Source organism: Orcinus orca, chromosome 12 (assembly GCF_937001465.1).
Source record: "Orcinus orca chromosome 12, mOrcOrc1.1, whole genome shotgun sequence".
NCBI lineage: Eukaryota > Metazoa > Chordata > Mammalia > Artiodactyla > Delphinidae > Orcinus > Orcinus orca.
The window spans coordinates 79,157,507-79,177,067 of record NC_064570.1 but is presented as its reverse complement, the minus strand read 5'-3'; the positions used below and the strand labels follow the sequence as shown (position 1 = coordinate 79,177,067).

The 19,561-nt window shown below is 46.1% G+C and overlaps 1 protein-coding gene across 4 annotated transcripts in view; it reads left to right on the top strand.

Annotated features, from left to right (window-relative positions):
- Positions 1-19,561, top strand: part of KCNQ5 (potassium voltage-gated channel subfamily Q member 5) — a 581,761-nt gene that overhangs the window by 472,242 nt on the left and 89,958 nt on the right. For 3 of the 4 annotated variants that reach the window (XM_049695430.1, XM_012533108.3, XM_033428636.2), the window contains exons 4-7: positions 1,882-2,057; positions 2,320-2,445; positions 12,670-12,780; positions 18,503-18,598. In XM_049695430.1, coding sequence (XP_049551387.1) covers positions 1,882-2,057; positions 2,320-2,445; positions 12,670-12,780; positions 18,503-18,598 — 509 coding nt within the window. The remainder of the gene's footprint in view (positions 1-1,881; positions 2,058-2,319; positions 2,446-12,669; positions 12,781-18,502; positions 18,599-19,561) is intronic. The other variant, XM_033428637.2, reaches the window with a different exon arrangement.

The following is a 19,561-nucleotide window of genomic DNA, read 5'->3' as shown; positions in this document are numbered from 1 at the left end:
TGTAAAAAACCTAGAACTAAAGGAAGTGCCTGGCACAAAGTAAATCTTAAGTCTGTGCTTTCTGCACCCCTACTGGTCATTCACTTCTTTCAATTTTTCTAATATTGTACCTTTTTCTTTCCTTTGTACACTTGTGAGGAAGCAGGCCTACAATGAGAAATAGAAGCAAAATGTATATCCGTCAGGGCCATATAAGGAGTGTCCCTTTGTCTGTAGACCACTTGTCTTGGAAGTAAGTCCCTCCAAATGATGAAAACCAAGAGATGTTTTCACATTTAACTCTTTTTTAAAGTTTTTTCCTGATTTCAAAAGACATTTTCATTGTTATAAAACTCCAACATTACCAAAATTAATAACTTACAAAGTCCCTTTATCCACATACTCACCACAACTCTCTACCCCAGAGAGAATTCATAGTAATATTCTGTGTCTATTCTCACATGTCTTTCCTAGGTGTATAATATATGTGTTATTAAATAAGAGTACATTGTACATACTGCTTTGCGACTGACTTTACTCGCTTAACGTCTTTGATGTCCGTATCAACGTAGGTAGTTGCTTCTCATCTCCGACAGCTATGGAGCGAGAGAAAACGATGCATTTGTGGCTGGCTGTGCACCCAGCCACAAGCTCCCGCAGCGTGCAGATGCGACTGGAGGAATCCCTTTGGCTCACCCACGTCCTGCCAACCCCTGACCCTCTCCAAGTCCTGACCCAAAAGGGCACCAGGAGAGTGAGTCCAAGGATGCTGTTAGTGCACACCAGGGGCCAGGCCTTCCTGAATGCAGGCACGACTGGGCTGGGCAGAGGATACACATTCACACAGCAGTTACCCCTGAGGCTCCCAGAAACATCAGTAACTGCGACCCCCTGAGGTGGAGCTCTTCTTTGGAGTGTGGCCACCTGGTCATGCACAGCCCACTTGCAGCAGGAAGGACATCTTACTGAGGATGATCAGGTCAAGCTAACCTACTGTAAAATGTCCATTGGAAGCCATTCATCCCACTTCACCTCTCCCACTTCAAAGCCTACCTTCCCTCGCTCAGATGTTTACCCTTGGAGCGATTAAGTCATTCATCTTTTCTATGCTCTCCTTAGCTGCTCTTTTTCTCTTTTTAGCTGACAAAAGGGCAGATATGATTTAGGCCAAACGTCAATATGTCAGACATTAAATATCCATTCCCATGCAGTGCGTGGTATGCATGATCACCTCCTCTATTGTAACAAATGGAATGTTAATTAACTTGTGCACAGAACTTACCCAGAACTGAGTGGCGCCGTACAGAGCACGCAGAGCAGAACGCTTAGAGCGGTCCGCTCAGTTGGGGCCTTTGTCTAAGAGGCTGCAAAGGTGCAGACTCCACAACACAAGTGAATTTTCTGCAGAACAGAGCTACCAGCTTCTTCGGCAAGAAAACAGGAGACATGATTATGCGAAGTAGCCCTTTCGCATCTGGACAGGCTATGTACTCTCTGTGGCATCAGACAGCAGGCCGCGGTGCTGGGGCAGGGGCAGAGGCAGAAGCCCCGTGCCGCCAGGACTGCCGTGGGGACGCTGCGCCAGCCCGAAGCCCTCCAAGCACCGGACCTTCCGAAGGCGGTGTCCAGGCCTTTGAAGGTTAAACGGCGAGTGGTCCAAACCTGCGTGGCTAAAGCAGAGAACGGCCGAGGGTCAGACCGGGGCAGCAGGCGCAGGAGGCCACATCCTCCGCCTTCCACTCCTCGACGATCACAGAGCCCGCGTGGCGCGTGCCGGCCTGGGGCTCAAGAGCAGTTCCCTGGGCCCCAAACAGGTCAAAAGGACCCTTTCTGAAATCCTGTTTTGGAAACTAAAACCTCCCGGTCGTGCTACTTACGGCTGCTTCACCCTCTTTCTTTCAGATACCATCGTTCTCATCGCCTCCATAGCGGTAGTTTCTGCCAAAACTCAGGGTAACATCTTTGCCACGTCGGCGCTGCGCAGCCTGCGCTTCCTGCAGATCCTGCGCATGGTGCGCATGGACAGGCGCGGCGGCACCTGGAAGCTGCTGGGCTCCGTGGTCTACGCGCACAGCAAGGTGGGGGGGCCCTCGCCCAGGTGCGGGCAGGGTGTTCTTAACTTCTTACCTTGCTGCCATGATATTTACTAAACCCATCGAAAGCAAACTTAATCTTTTCAGTAATTGGTTAAAGCAATGTGGGACACAAGGTGTAGTGGATTATGTGAAAGTCATCATAAATATCCAAGCAGTAGTCAAACGCATGGAATCATGCTTGTATTTTTTTTCCTTTTTCAAAGATTTTTCACCTCTAAAAATCTCTCATTCCTTTTATATCTAGGAATTAATCACAGCTTGGTACATAGGATTTTTGGTTCTGATTTTTTCGTCTTTCCTTGTCTACCTGGTGGAAAAGGACGCCAACAAGGAATTCTCCACCTACGCGGACGCACTCTGGTGGGGCACGGTGAGTGTGAGCGCCTGCTTGTGTTTATTGGATGCTGTGAGATGTTTCCTTTGAATGTAGTGTAGGGATTCCCATGGGTGGTCCCAATAAAACGATGAACTTCCAAAAGGGAGGTAAGTGAAAATATACAGCGCTTATAATTATCTAAAGAGTTTCCCCTGTTAAGTCCAACAAAGTTAAGTTCTCTAACAAATCATCAGTAGTATTTCTTGCATGCTACACTGTTGCCACAATAAAGACAAGTAATTTTTTAACCGTGATTAAAATGTTCATGGGCTTGTTCATTTTAACTGTGGAGCACAGCTTTAAAGTACAAATGGTTGCATTGTTTGGCCACTTGTCAAAAAGTTTATCTGAGGTTTAAAAAAAAAAAAGAAAAAAAGGTGTACTAGCTGAATGAAAGAAAAGTAAAATTATGGTACAAAAAGGGAAAAAGAGAAGAGTGGTAACCATCTCTGAGATCAGAGACTATAGATCCTGAATTTCAAAACTTTCCACTCATAAAACTCTTTTTCCTTTATATTGTTGTTAAAGGATAGTTTTCCAAACAAATAAAAGTAAAATCGCAACTCTCATACAGGTAGAAAATAAACATGTCCTCAAGATTTTATTTAAACTTTTAAGTATTCAAATGAATGTGCAAACAGAGGCACACCTGGCTTCTTCCACAGTGAAAGAGGAAAGTCAGAGGAACCCGCACCAGACAGAATGTACTTACATGTCCGTAAACAAGAATTATTTTGCATTGCTGCTACAACTTATGTAGTCCTAAAATAGCTCAAAGGCCTGAAAGGTGCAGAGCCCGCCCCATAAAAGCAGGAACTGAGAACCTGGAAGAGTGTACTCTAAACAACACATAGTTTTCCATCAAAGCAAAAATTGTCTTTACAGTGTAAAGAATCTATAAAACAGTCGATGAAACGTGTACCCTATTAAGAATGTCATAGGATAAAGGAGTGCTTTATGCAATGTGTAAACTACATTTTTTAAAATTCTATTCCTTAAGACATTCCAAAAGGGTGAAAATACAAGAGCAATTATAGTTGTTTGAAGACTTTCCCTGTCTCTTTGGTCCAACAAATTTGTTCTCTTCTAAATCATCGGCAATAATTCTTGAGTGCTAGATTGTCGCCACAATAAAAATCTGTCATCTTCTTAAACTGTGATTAAAACATTGGTAAGTTTGTTTGCCAGTTTGCTTTGTGGAGCACAGATTTTTAAGTTCCCAATTGTTGCATTGTTCCGCTATTTGTCAGAAGCTCCTCAGCGAGAACTAGATCTCTTGTCAAGGACGTGGATAACTCAGCAAGGCCTGTAGTAAGCAGAACTTGGTATGTTTGTGGGTTGCATAGCAGCAGTAATATGAATAAAAATCAAAAATATATTCATCTGAAGATTAAGATTTTTTTTCCTTAAATTATCAGAGTTAAATGTCTCCAAGATTGTGCCGCTGATAACAAAGCATTCTGTTGGTTTAACAATTTGGTTTCCAACTGCTTCCCCTACCCCACAAACAATAATGGCCACTTTGAAAGGAGGAAAGTGGAAAACCCAGAAGAGAGCAGTCATCTGACATTCTTAAAACACTTCTTATGTGTAGAGAACAAATGAATATCTATGACTCGCGGTGGGATAAACTGTGTAAACTGAGCAAACAGGAGGCTTTTCTAGCCAGCAAGGGGAAGACAACTGATTATCCCAGGCTTCAAAGCAGCGATTTGAATTGGAAGTTTAGATTTTGCGCCTCTGTGATAATTCTAACGTGCGTGAGTGACGGGACACTCAGAAGCCCCTTCTCTGAGGTGCATCTGTTGGTGAGTCCACCTGGCAGCTCTCTGGCCTTCTGGCCTTCCGTCTTCCTTTCTCCTTCCTACTAATCAGGATCGCTGCACTGTGTGTTGAACAGTGTGTGGGAAGCTCTGAATGTGCCTCTCACTTAGTCACCAGCTTGTTTCTTTTGCCAGAACAACCCATGTAGCAGGTTTCCAAAGGTTCATCTCTGTTCGTTTCAGGGAAAAGCAACGTCTATTCATTGATTTCATTCCAGTAGTGCTATTTGACTGAAGTTTAACCTGTACTTAACAGGATCTTTGAATGGCCTAATTATGTCTCTTTAAAGAAAAAAAAAATCTAGCCTTGAATACAAGAGTAAAAATTTTCTAAGGTGTTGAGCTTCTAGGAATAAAAAAGGCCTTGTTGGGCCACAGTGGGTTTGTTGATATTAACTGACTCATTCATGAAATCGTCTGAAGCCACAAAAAGCAAACAAGAGAACTTATTAGTTCTATTCCTTATAAGAACATACTAGGTCTCCAGTGTGAAGTAAAACAAATTTAAAATACTGACTGTACCTTTTATTATATGTTAATGAAGACCTTAATGAAATCTATTTCTGGTTACTTTTTAGTTAAAATTGTCCATGTTTGAAGTGAGAGAGTGGCATGGACATAAATACACTACCAAATGTAAACTAGATAGCTAGTGGGAAGCAGGTGCATCGCACAGGGAGATAAGCTTGGTGCTTTGTGACCGCCTGGAGGCATGGGATAGGGAGGATGGGAGGGAGGGAGACGCAAGAGGGAAGAGATATGAGGATATATGTATTTGTATAACTGATTCACCTTGTTATAAAGCAGAAACTATCACACCATTGCCAACAACTATACTCCAATAAAGATGTAAAAAAAATAGAAATAAAGATAAAATTGTCCATGTTGCATGTAATGGACACCTTGCTAACTAAGGAAGTATCCAGAATACATAGGGAAATGAAAGCATCCTGCACTGGAGTGTTTCTTAGTGCTAGGCTTTGGTGGAAAAAAAAAAAAAAAAGGAAATCCTCATTTCTTAAAAAAAAAAAAATGCCCGAAGTATCGACATTAAAATGCCATTTGTAGGCTATGGATCCAGTGTCCCAGTGAATTCTAAATATTAAATACGAAAGCCCTTCCATTAAGAAGGTGCTGAGGGCTGTACCCAAACCAACTGCAGGAGGAACACGTAGTGCCATCAGCAGAGCCAGTAAAAACACGGAGAACTTTGATACCTGAAAACAGTTCCATACTAGCGAACAACAGTACTCAGCCCACTGAGTAAGTGGGATAATCGATACAAAGGGCTGGTCCTAAGCGCATGGCAGGTACCCAACCACAGATGCAGCTGCCGTGGATGGTGAGGTGGGAGAACCGCTACAGCCAAGGAGCACAGAGCGGTACCTTCCTGGCACACCCACGGCTTAAGCGCAGAAGGGGCGTGGGAACTGGGGTTTCAATGAAAAGATGTTCTGGCTTCTGAAGGAGCAACTGAAGAGGCGTTGATGACAGTGGACGTGCCGGGGGAGAGGGGAGGCTGAGGCCCCAGCTGCGGCTCCGGGACAAGAGGACCTTCTGGTTGCTGGGCGGAGTTCCATTTAATGTTATTTCCTATTATTATTATCCTCCTTTCCAGTTGCTTTAGGTTTATTCTGAAGTAATTTAAAAACAGGTTTTCCCGCAGTTATGTTTTATTATGATCTCCTTCTTTCCTGTTATTATTTTCTTCCTTTTGATTGGCTGAAACAACTTAAGATCCCATCCTCCTGAAGTAATTTTCCCTGGTAATGACCTATTCTTGAAGGCCAGCTTGTCCTCTTCCTATTTACCACTATTCCCGTGACGAAGACAGTGTTACGGGTTTTTTTAAAGACGCAAACAACAGCAGATGGTATAAATCTGCTCTTGAGAAAGCATCTGAAAAGTACAGCCTCCACCTGAGACCTGTGCCTGAGATGATTCCTTCAGACATGTAGAGGATTTGATGTCGGCCAGAGTTAGTCCCATAATTCATGCTAAAAACCAGACAATCTTTCTCCAAGCATCAGTATAGGAGGCTCTGCATTCAACAGGTTGTACAGCCCAAATATATGCCATGAGTTTCATCCCCCTGCAAAGTCTAAGAATAGGAAATGGTGCACATTTGTGGAAAGAGCTAAGATACCCTTGTCATTGATAACATCTGTTACCCTTCCGAGAATCAACCCTCCTCCCATCAGGTTCACCAGGACAAAATGTTTTCTTCCACCTCATATAAGCTGTTGCTTTCTGACTTATCTGAGTCAGATAATTAACTGTATCTGCTGGTACAGTTAGTTAAAAGTTGTGTTTCTTACCAATGCATTACCTGATGGTATCCAAGCCTTACTTTACTTCTAACCATTCAAGATTATTAACGACCAAATGAAAACTGAGACACACATACCCCAGCCATTACCCCCCAAAACAGCCGAGTGGTTAATAACCTCTCCAAGTGCCACGCCTACCTTAAGGGCATTTATGGGCTATACTGGTTATAAGTCTCTGTGGGGAACTCTTTCCTAAGATGTCTGTTCCTTGAAAATTGTCACCGCACATGCGACTCTGGACACTTTTGCTCAGTATTTCTCCATAAGCACTGAGCACGTGCTGTATTGAAAAAAAAAATGTATTATAGTCAGGAGACCAGGGTTCCAGCCCCATTGTTAGTGGAGGTCTGATATTAAGCAATTATTTAATATCTCTGTAAAACTGAGAAAAGAATAGTACCCAAACCCAAAGTTGCTGTGTGTATTAAATGAGATTAGGACACGTAGATGTACTTTATCAAGCACTAGACAGATGTTAGTCACCACTATTACTACATATTTGACCACAGTCCTGGAAGACCAGTATGGAATGCTAATGCCCTGAGCTCCCTGCCACAGCAGAACCCAAATTTTATGATGCCACCAACACAGGAGTTTCTGATGTTTGGAGATCAAAAATCTCTCTGATGTACTAGTTCAAGGTGACCAAATTTCAAAATTGACTGTGCAGATTCTGTGACTACCCACTATCTGAAACCGTATGCTCAGGAAGTGGCCCAAAGAGAAGAGAAGGGAAGAAAAGAGACTCGAAAGACGAGAAAAAGAGCAAAGAGGAGGGAAGGGGAAGGGGAGGGGAGGGGAGGGGGGAAGGGGAAGGGGAGGGGAGGGGGGAAGGGGAAGGGGAGGGGAGGGGGGAAGGGGAAGGGGAAGGGAGGGGGGAAGGGGAAGGGGGGGGGGGAAGGGGAAGGGGAGGGGAGGGGGGAAGGGGAAGGGGAGGGGAGGGGGGAAGGAGATTGTTGACAACTGTCAACATGAATCTTCTTCCCTTAAAGGACCCCCTTAGGAACCTTCATGCACTGTTGGTGGGAAGGTAAATTGGTGAAGCCGCTATGGAAACCAGTATAGAGGTTCCTCAAAAATATTAAGACTGGGCTTCCCTGGTGGCGCAGTGGTTGAGAGCCCGCCTGCCGATGCAGGGGACACGGGTTCGTGCCCCGGTCCGGGAAGATCCTACATGCTGAGGAGCGGCTGGGCCCGTGAGCCATGGCCGCTGAGCCTGTGCATCCGGAGCCTGTGCTCCGCAACAGGAGAGACCACAACAGTGAGAGGCCCACGTACCGCAAAAAAAAAAAAAAAAAAAAAAAAAAAACCACTCTGAGCACTGAGCCACAAGGAGAACAGCTCAGATGTGTGATCGGAATGGAAAGCAGACGGAGAAGTGCAAAGTTATTGCTGTGACCAAACCATGACATTTCTCCTTCCCTTTATTATTATTAATAAACTACTGGAAAGGATTAAGCTATCTTAATTAAGATTAATCTTAATTAAGATTAAGCAGAACAGGTATAATAGATTAAAATCTTTCCCACGTAATTAAAATTAGGAACCTGTAATAAAATGGAGCCAGGAATGCTGCTTCCGCAATCTCAAGGAATTCCTTTGAGAATCCTCTACCCATACTGCTGGTGGCATCTGATTCACTTGGCTGCTGGATTCTACTGCCAGTTCCCTCTCACAGCCTCACAGCCTGGGCCTTTCCTGTTCCAGGCCCTTTGCTCCGCACAGGTGACCCTCCTTTGTCCTTCACTGTTGACGGGAACTGGCCTGAGCTTTCCAGCCCTGCCCTCCTCTCACACGGCCAAGGCCAACCCTCCACCATGTCCTTCACCCTATGTCCCTCCTCCTCGGGTACCCCCCCATCATAAAGCTGCCACCCTCCCCTCCTCAGCCTCGGCCTCTCTGCAGACAGGCACGAGCACATCCTAGAAAGCACCCACTCACATCAGAGATTTCCAGGAGTTCTGGCCCCATGTTTCTCACTCTGTCGCCAATGTTCTGGAAAGAATTCTTTATTTATTTACTAAATATTTATTGAGTTCCTCTTACTCTGGAGGCAAACATCATGCTGGATGTTAGAGAGACAACAAAGAGTAAAGACACGGTCCCTCCTTCTAGTAGAGGAAATAAGGACCCCTCCCCAGAGGAAAGTAGAGCAGTAGTACACTACCCCTCATGATAAGTGCTGACAGGAAACGAGCAGGACAGAGAGAGACCAGAGGCCGCCTGTGGACAGTGGCCAGGGGAGGCCTCTCTGAGGACAGAGTGTTTTGGATAACACCTGAAGGATGAGAAGGAGCCCCGCAAAGACTGGGGGCTGAGGGAGCAGAGTGTGCAAAGGCCCTGTGGCAGGATAGCCTGGCCCATCGGAGGAGCTGAAAGGACACTGTAGTTAAAGTGCAGTGAGCAGGGGGGACCAGGGGGACCTTGGAGACTTGGGCAGAGACTAGGTCACGAGGTCCGTAGCTAGGAGCTTAGAATTTATTCTGAATTTGGTGAATAGCCATTGCAGGATTTTTAGAGAGGAGTCAGAAAATAATAGCCCTTGCAGGTGTGCAGAGAAGGAACTGAGAGAGGCCAGAGCAAAAGTAGAAAGAGCAACTGAGAGACGGCGGCTCGTGAGGCACATGAGCCAGGACGGGCAGCCTCAGGGTGCACGGTGACGAGTGTGCAGGTAGGTGTGGTGTATACACGACGGTGCTACTCAGCCACGAAAACGAGGAAACCCTGTCATCCGTGACCACGTGCATGGACCTTGAGCGCTAAGTGAAACAAGGCAGACAAAGACAGACACTGTGTGATCGCACTTATATGTGGAAGCTTACCAAAAAAAACCACGGAAAGAGATGATATTTGTGGCTACGAGAGGGGCGGGGAGTGGAGGAAGGTGGTCGAAAGGCACCAACTTCTAGTTATAAGATAAACTAGTACCAGGGATGTTAGTACCACATGGTGACTGTAGTTGACATTCCCATGTGATATACAGGAAAGCTCAGAGAGTAAAGCCTAAAAGTTCTCATCACTCTTTTCTTTCTCTGCATCTCTATGAGATGATGGATGTTCACCAACCCTGCTGTGGTCATCATTTCACAGTACGTGTCAATCACACCGTCATGCCATACACCTAAACAGTCAACCATTCCTTAATAAAACTGGAATAATTATCGTCTAAGAAAAAAAAGAGGCTGCTCTAGCAGCCCAGTCTTCAGTGGTGGCCGTGATGACAGAGAGAAGGCAGTGAGATTGGGGAGATCAAAGCAGCGGAACCTGCTGAGGTATTCAGAGAGACACCTGTGGGGAGGGAGAGGCAGCAGTGCCCCAAGGCTTCTGATTGAGCAGCACGGTGGTCAGTGGGGCTCTCGACCAGGAGGGGGTGTCATCGGGGAAGCGGTGGGTTTAGGATGATACAATTTCCATTTTAAACATGTTCAGTTTAGTTTTTTTATTTGTTTCACATCCTTTAATTCACAACACCTGCTTTTATTTTATTTTACTTTATTTTTTTGGCCATGCAGCATGCGGGATCCTAGTTCCCCGACCAGGGATCCAACCCGCGCCCCCTGCAGCAGAAGCGTGGAGTCTTAACCGCTGGACCACCAGGGAAGTCCCTAGACATGTTCAATTTAAATGACTGTGCAGCATCCCAACAGAATACCCGCTGCAGATGTGTGAATCCAGAGCTCAGAAGAGTGGTCTGGCCTGGAGGTAGAAACTCAGTGTGTTCAGCATAAAAATGGTATTTATACCCATGAGAGTGTTTCACGTCACTGGGGAAGAGAAAGAAAGGAGGGGAGAGGGGGAAAGGAAAGTTACAGAAGAATAGAATTTTTTTTTTTTATATAGTTATTTCATTTACTTATTTTTGGCTGCGTTGGGTCTTCGTTGCGGTGCGCGGGCTTCTCGTTGCAGTGGCTTCTCGTTGCGGAGCACGGGCTCTAGGTGCACAGGCTGCAGTACTTGCAGCACGCAGGCTTCAGTAGTTGTGGCACACGGGCTCAGTAGTTGTGGCTCACGGGCTCAGTAGTTGTGGCTCGCAGGCTCCAGAGCACAGGCTCAGTAGTTGCGGCGCACAGGCTTAGTTGCTCCGCAGCAGGTGGGATCTTCCCGGACCAGGGCTCGAACCCGTGTCCCCTGCATCGGCAGGCGGATTCTCAACCACTGCGCCACCAGGGAAGTCTCGAGAAGAACAGAATTTTTAAAAGAGAAAAAGACCCAGAAGCAAAGCTTAAGAATCCAGTATTTGGAGGTGGTCTGGGGTAGGAGGAACCACATAAAAGGAGCCGCCAAAGATGTAAAAGGAGAAGCACAGAAGCGAGGAGAGAGGAGAGGGTCTAGGGAGCGGTGGCCAGCTGAGCCGAGCGCTCTGGAGGATCTCCATCACAGAGCACCTCTTCTTCCACCATTTCTGCCTCTCAACTAATTGGCCCTCCTTTAGAGCCTGGGGAGGACAGCCTGCCCCAAACTGCCGCTGTTAGACATCAACAGTGACTCCTGTCTCTGTGTCCACATCTTTTCTCAGTCCTCATTCTCCTTGTTCTCCCTGAGCCTGTGGCATCAGGGCTCACCTGGTCCTCTGTGAAACTCTCTTCATTGAGTTTCCGTTTCTGTAACCCATTCCCAGTCCTCCTACTTTTGAAAAACTGTATTCTCCTCTGACTTTCCTTTCCCCTCCATCCCTTACATGTCTGTCTCCTGAGGAAGTGCCCTCGGCCCCTCCTTTGCACCCTTTGCAACCTCATTTCTTCACAGAGCTTAGAGTCACTCGGCGCCCTATTCCAAAACCCAGATTTCATGCCAACCTCAGTCTCTCTCAAGACTCAAGCTCTCCTTCTTAATTCGTTGCTCAGACATTTCTAGATCAGCGTCATACTGATAGTTTAAAAACCCTCATTTGAAAGCCACTCGTCTTCTTTGCTCCAAACCCTCCTCTTTCTCATTATCATATTTCTATTTATGGGGCAATCATCTTCCCAGCTGAAACTTTCCAGTCATGTCGATTTCGTCTTCGCCTTCATCTCAGACACGCTTCTAGTGAACTTCCTCAGCTCATCTCTTTACTCTCCACCCCGTCTTGTCCCACTCCCGCTGTTCCGGTTCAGTTGCCCCATCATTCTGCCACATCAGGCAGAACCTCGTCGGTCCTGGAGCGGAGCCAGGGCTTTGTTCTAAGGCACATGGGCAGCCCCTGGAGCACTTGACCATTGGGGAGACACGACCCAGGGATCATTTTTCAAAGACACTCCCTGGTCCAGCTTCAGCATAGCTGGTTAGCCTCCTCTTCAGACCCACCGTGCTCCGGCCCAACTGAACACACGTTCCAGAACCCACGCTGTTTATTTCACTGCTGTGCAGCTGGTCACCTGTTTCCCCTCCCTAGATCACTCTATCATTTCTGCCTCTCAAAATATGACCCCTCCTTCAAAGCCTGGGTATGATGACATCTTCCCAACAAAGCTGCTTCAACACCCCCAAGCTGGTAATAATCTCTTCTTTGAATTTGAGCAGCAAATTATTTTGTGCATTCATCATAATACCTGTCTTGCCCTATTTTGCGTTTTAATGATTTGTGTGTGACATATCTCCCCTCTTATGCCATAAATATCTCAGGACAGGAACTATGCACCTCTCATTTTTGTTCCACTACAAATCAAAACACATACCTTGCACACACCAGACCTTCAGGAAATGCCCGCCAAAGAAATAAATGGACAGCCTGAATTAACATAAACTATTGTTTTGTGTACTGATCCAGTCCCAAATCCATAGTGCTGTCGTTTCTGTATCATTGATGGTTATCCACTTACTATATAATATAGCCTTTCTTTGAATGCACTTAGAAAAGATGGAAAACTGTGTTATAAGGGAGGAACAAGTATGTAGGCTATTCCCTTCCTTAAACAACGAGAAGTTCTGTTATGCGTCATGGAAAATTAAAGCACAGTAATAAAATGCACCAACCAGACTGGTTGAATGATGATTCAGTGGAAACGTTGCTTTGCCTCCTGTTCATGGGTCCTGACTTTGCTCTCAAGTACTTAAGCTGCACGTCCTATTTATTTTGTTTTTAGATAACATTGACCACAATCGGCTATGGAGACAAAACCCCCCTGACCTGGCTGGGAAGGCTGCTCTCTGCGGGCTTTGCACTCCTGGGCATTTCTTTCTTTGCACTTCCTGCTGTGAGTATCTTTGCAAAACTTAAGCACTTTCAGTTGGATCTTGGAGGTTTATTAGCACGAGCTTTCACAAAACCGTATGCCCTAGAACATAGCTCTATCGTTTACTAATATCATTTTTCTGATGTAATGTTGACTTTTCTATATGTATCTAGTTGGATAATTTACAAAATACAGTCTTCCCTCGGAGTCGCTTAACCCGAGAGTCTTACACCAGCTGAGGCTTTAGGACCAAATGATAATTCAGGCAACACCACCTCTCAGTCAACAGGCTACTAGTACATTGAAACTATGTGTAAAGATTTAAAGATATCCTCCTCTTAAACTGACGGCTCCCATTAGGTGCATAAGGCGTGCACTCCTGAAGAGATGCATGTGCCCACGTGGAGTAGCTACCTCTCAGGGCTACTTGAGTGAAAAGCGTACGAATTTAAAGGGTTTTTATTAATGTGTCAGGTGATTTATTCCTTGTGTCATCATTGACTTTTGCTAACAACCAGTTTCCTATCAGAATGAAGAACACATTTCCCTTCTCTTAAGCTTCTGATTATTGTCTCCATACTGGATGAAGCCTTCCTTTCTGATTGTTTTATCCTCTTGTGTCTTCAAAGGCACTTGGTCAGAGTACTACCACTTGCCCCGCTCCCCAAGAGCTCGCTTTTGGCTTCCCCTTGTTGGAGAGGAGCCAACGAGCAGGACTGTGAGAGCCATGGCCGCTGTCCCGCTTGAGGAACAGCAGCCTCAGTCTTGCCCCAGACACAGGCTGGCTCATGTCACAGCCTCTGCTGCAGAGGCCCCGGGGCAGCCCTCCCAGGAGCCAAGGGGGTGGGGCCTTCAGCACCACAGCCTGTAGCTGCCGGGGCTCCCCCTCTGCCTGGGACCCCTTGTCCTTCCCGTGGCCAGAGCTCAGCTCCAGACTGACCAGCTGGTTGCACCCCGGACCAACCAAGGTCAGAGAAGGGTCCCAAGAGACCACGCGAGAGCACAGGCATCAGACCCCACTTTGAAACCGGGTTTGTCATGTACTGCCCATATGTGACTGTGTTGGTTTGCTAGGGCTGCTGTAACAAGGCATCACGGACTGGTTGGCTTGACTTAAACAACAGAACTTTATTGTCTCGTAGTTCTGGAGGCTGGAAGTCCAGGATCACGGAGCTGGCAGGGCCGGTTCTTCCTGAGGGCTGCAAGGGAGGATGTGGCCAGGCCTCTTCCAGGGCTCGTAGACGGCCGTCTGAGCACTGTGTCTTCACATCGTCTTCCCTCTGCCCATGTTTGTGTCCAGGTTTCCTCTTAAAAGGACACCAGGGGGGCTCCCCTGGTGGCTCAGGAGTTAAGAATCTGTCTGCCAGTGCAGGGAACACAGGTTCGAGCCCTGGCCCGGGAAGATCCCACATGCTGCGGGGCAACTAAGCCCGTGCGCCGCAACTACTGAGCCCACGTGCCACAACCACTGAAGCCTAGAGCCCGTGCTCCACAACAAGAGAAGCCACCGCAATGAGAAGCCCGCACACCGCAAGGAAGAGTAGCCCCCCCTCGCCGCAACTAGAGAAAGCCCACGTGCAGCAAGGAAGACCCAATGCAGCCAAAAATAAACTAATTAATTAATTAATTTTATAAAAAGGACACCAGACATACTAGGTTAGGGCCCACCCTAATGAGCTCACTGTAACTTGATCACCTTCGTAAAGACCGTTTCTCCAAATAAGGTTACATCTGAGGTCCTGGTGATTAGGACTACAGCCTATGAATTTTGGACACAAGTCAGCCCGTAAGAGAAACCCTGAGTACACTTCTTTATCAGTATCAGGTAGGAAAAATTATCACACCCAGAGAAAATCTGTTAAGACCAATGACGTAAGTCAGGTGCTTGTCACAAAGAAAATTTTCATGATGTGTGTGTTTCCTGCTGTGACAAAACGAAGCAGAGTCCAAAAAGCGCCTCACTTGTCCAGAGTCAGCGGAATCTGGCAACCTCAGCAATTCAGACCAGAATTCAATTCTCTGCCCAGCAATTCAGTGGGCAGAGACCCACTCAATAACCAGATTCCCTACAGGAGAATACCTTTAGAAACAGTAAAATGTAGTCTTGCGCTCTTTTCCCAAAATAATGGCACAAAAGATCTGCCTCTGTTGTGTTTATACTTATCCTGAGGCCACACGTATAACAACCCGTGTGATCCCTCGAAGAACTACAGGCAGGGAAGGAGGCCCCCTTCTGGGCTGTTCCCCGCTCTGGGCTGCTCCCATGGGCACCCGTGTATGTGCCGTCCTCCCAGGAGAGCCTCGAGGCTCGTTCATAACCTTTGCTTAATTTAGAGAAAAGTCTGGTAAACTGAGCTCTGTGCTTTCACACCTCTGAGGATTATAGACAGCAATGTAGAATTACGGTGATAGAACACACATTAGACCAGGAAGAGGTAACAGCAAGAGAGGGAAAAGAAAAGGGTAAGAAGTGAGCAGACATAAGTGTTCAAAGGTGAAAAGACCTGGGCCACTTGGCCTGAAGGTCAGCCCACCTCAGTGAGACCCCCTGACTCCATCCTGAGACCATGGACCATCACAGGAGGTTCAGCTGTGTGGCTCTTAGGTTAAGGGTCAGAGACTAAGTGGCCATTCTTGTAAAGGTTTCCCAATGAAGTGATTACAATTTTATATGCAAATTAAATTAATACATGTTGGAGATCTGAACATCTTGCTTGCATAGAACACGCCCTAACAGTGCCAAGCAAAGTAGACTTCACCATGGATCTTTTTACTGCAGCCTCATGTTAGGTACTGAGTTCTTACTTGAATGAAAGACTCAGTGGCTCCCGCTTTTAAATAAAACAAGGTGGCTGGAAATGCCGTTATGTCTTGTGCACCCGCGGGCTGGCAGGGGTGTCAGATTGAAATTAGGAGAACATGTTGGCATTTTGCTAAGAAAAGTCAGAGGTGGATTGTGGCCCATCCCTGTTTGAGGTCCTTCTACCCAGGAAACCGAGGACCAAGAAAGAGAAGCTCCTTTCCCCATCTTTTCCTCAAAGCAGAAGGACTCTCGCACACATCACAGAGTCACACAGACCAGCAACTCCACCAGGGGTCCCCTTCCCTGAGACCCCTGCCCAACCTCGCCCTGTGGGGCAGGCCTTTCTCCACCTGCGGAAGCCCCTTACCTCCTGCTGAGAGGATCTTTCCGTCTAGCCTGTTCACCAAGTGCAGGACTGGAGGGTACAGATAGGCTCTTCTAATCTGGAAGGGAGTATGTTTTAACTATAATTAAACAAGGGATAAATATTTTAAATACTGACCAATACGTGTTTCCTTTTTATTTGGTGTTTATGTAGCACTTCTAAAACTTAAAACCTCAAAATTTAAGTTATCTGATCTTAGGAAATGAATTAAGACAAAAATCAATTTCTGAGACTTTGTATCTATCAGTATGGATACCGGAAGGAATAGCACATAAGTTATATTTACATGTATATACTTACATAACTTACAGGATATATTTATATGTAACATAACAGGCTTTATTTTACCAGCCTTGTGTTTCTGTTTCTGAGCTGGGAACGGAGGGAAGTGGGGCAGGATTGGACAGCAGCCGTAAGAAGACGACGAGCAGAGCTAGTGCAGTGACTGCTGTAATGGACAGTCTGGCCCAGGAGACATGCAGCCGACATTTGCCATCTACTAGCGAATGTTTCTAAGCACTGCCAATGTGATTTTCACCACATTTTAGTTTGTTTGGCAGGTGCTAAGTCTGTGCTATGTAGGGCCTGGCCTGTCTTCATTTTCCAAAAGGGATCTAACTCTGAACTTCATATTTACATAATGAATGCTCAAAAATGGTAGCTATTGCTGCTAATTCAATGCCTACAAAATCTAAATTATGCTTCCTGTGAGTGGATTATACACATCTATGCATATAATATGAATACATAATATACATAATATAAATATATGCTATAAATTCTGCTGTTTCATAGTCTCTTGCATGTTTAAACTTCATGAAAAATGACATTAAAAGGAAAATACTTAAACTTTTCCTTAATGCTGTTAAGGAGCAGCAAGAAATTTGGGAGTTATACGTAACTAAGAGTTGATTTGGATTTGCAAACAGAATGCCATTTTTATAACCTCTGAATGGAGGGAGATGTTGTCTAAATCTACAAATAAGATCCTATAGACCAGGTTTTCGTAGAGCTTGGTATGTTCAGTCACAGCCTGGATGAGGTGAGAACCTCAGGTCAGGCTGCACAGCACAGTCACTAAGGGAGTGAGATGGAACAGACCTCAGACGCCATCCCTCATCTCACAGCGCAGCCCCTCATCCTGACCGATGGGGGAGTCGGTCACTGCTCATTAATAACAAGACTGTCGTCGTGTAACTGCATTTTAAACAGAATTGTGTTATTTATTATCTGGTCATTGTCACAGAGGTACTCAGAATTGTGGAATCTCAGGATGAGAAGGAAGGTTAAAGGTTACCTAGGGCCCCAAAATGTCCTCGCCAAGTTTTCATCCACTGAGACCTAACACCTCCCAAGGACTAGACCCATCACCCCTTTGAGCAGCCTGTACTATCTTTGAGTGACTTCAAACATGTGAAGAAAAGGAAAATAGGCAATCCTTACCTGTGGCAAATACTGACTTAGAGCTTATAAAATGCCCGGCTGTATGTAACCTAAGGGTTAGACTCCTTGAAGTTTAATAAGAAGCTAATAATTTATAGCTAGCAACTAAAATCCCAGACTTGAAAGCAGAGGGGCTCCGCGTCCCACACCAATAAAGTGGAGGCTTAGAGACAAAGCCCAGAGACTGAACTGAGCAAACTCCAAAGCCAGCCTCAACTCAAGGGTGAGACAAAGCATCTTGATTCCACAAATTTAGACCAAAGCAAACTGAAAAGAGGGGCCATATTTCGGCAGATGGAGACAGCAGAAGGAAGCAAACCAGCAAAAGCTAGCATAAACCCAGAAGGGACTGCTCACCTACCAACCCCCAGATCTGACAGGTGAGCCAGGGCCAGGAAGGCAAGCCAGGCTCAGAATGTGCCGTTAAGACTCAGGTAGACAAGAAGGTGCTTTGCATCGACCTGTGTTCTTGTCTTTACTGGACAGACACGCAAAATGGCAAACCTTCGACGTCTCCAAAACTGAGTGTGTGTCTCATCTGGACAGCTGTCCTTCCCCACTGTTACTTTCCTTTGGTAGGTGTAGAATTATAGCATCACTGAGGATTAACCTCGAACACTCCCTCCCCCACCATTTCGTGAATGGAAAGTATAAAATCAGGTAGTGTCGTCAAAGTGCTAGGAAAGCTCCCATGTCCACATCCGCGAGACAGTAACAGCCCCAAGTTCTAATCCCCCTCTGTACACCACTGGATAGGACCATTCTCTCTGACTTAGGCGTAAAGAAATGCCACAGAGAAGGCCACGCAAAAGCATTTTTTAAAATAGTGATTTTTATTTGGAATTGTGGTGGCTCCTCTTACCCCGTGAGAGACCGTAGGGCCTGGTGACTTCCGGAAGGGCAGATGTCCTTCTGCTTCCTGCCCAGCGGCTTGCCGTTGGCCGATGTGTTATAGTAGAGGAAATCGTGTTTGTTTTAATGAGTTTAGGGACAGGTTGCCTACTGTTCACCTTTTCACAGACTCTTCTTAGAGGGTTTTTTTAAATACTTGTATTATTTAATGGTGTTTGGGGGAAAGAAGTTTTCAGCGCTATTTCCGTATTTTGTTGCAGGGCATTCTTGGCTCAGGCTTTGCATTAAAAGTACAAGAACAGCACCGCCAGAAGCACTTTGAGAAAAGAAGGAACCCAGCTGCCAGCCTCATCCAGGTAAACGTCAGTGTACCGGGAAGACAGCAACACCTGTTTCTGCAGGCGCCGGGTCGTGGGCCGGTCCCTCTGTGCCCTTGCTTAGGGGAGCTGCTCTTTGGTTTTGTTTTTAAAAGCGAAGCTGGAACTTAATGTACAGTCTTAGATTTGGTCAAGTGCTCCCCACTCCCAAACAGAAAAAAATACTATGTATTTTCAGCCAGTGGTCCACACTTTGTTTGGATTAACTAACGGCAGCAGCAGAGCTATGCCGGGGTCAGCAGTCGCGTCGCTCCTGGGATGACCTAGTATGTGTCATGCATTACTTGGTGAAAGATCATTGCTCATTCAGTGATGGAGCAGAACACAGTATCGGTGCCTGCCTTGCAGTTACCGTCTGCTGCCCGATGTGTGCCGCCGTTCTGAGGAACAACGTATTTGTTTAGAATGTCAGGGTTTAGTACTCGTGGAATCACTTTTAATGCCACCTAGAGCAATAACTGGAAATTCTTATTTTAAGAGCTGGAATTATGGAATACATCGATGTTTGAGCGTATGAAGTAGTAAGCATATTGTTTGAAGCTAACTCATAATACATAGGTTGTTCAGCATTTAATCTTTGTTTCAGTAACTCAGGATTTGCTTCAGCAGTAAAAGGAACGCTTCTCCTTCTGTCATCCATACCTTTTGGGGGTAGAGCCACCCTAGAATCACAAAATATGTTTTCCTCTAGATCCATGCTGTGAGTTCGTATTTAGTTATAGACAAGATGATTATGTAACATCCCTCCATGCCAGGCAGCGGATGCCCCAGACCTGCAGAACCAGAGGGCTCAGGGCGGTGACTGAGGTTCCTGCTACAGTAGCAGGCCCGTTGTTCCCACGCACCTTGCAGGTTCCAGTCGGGGGTGGAGGGCAGCAACCACGACACGAGACTCCGCAACCTCTGCCTGTGGCCACAGGGTGGGGGGAGGCGGGGAGGGGC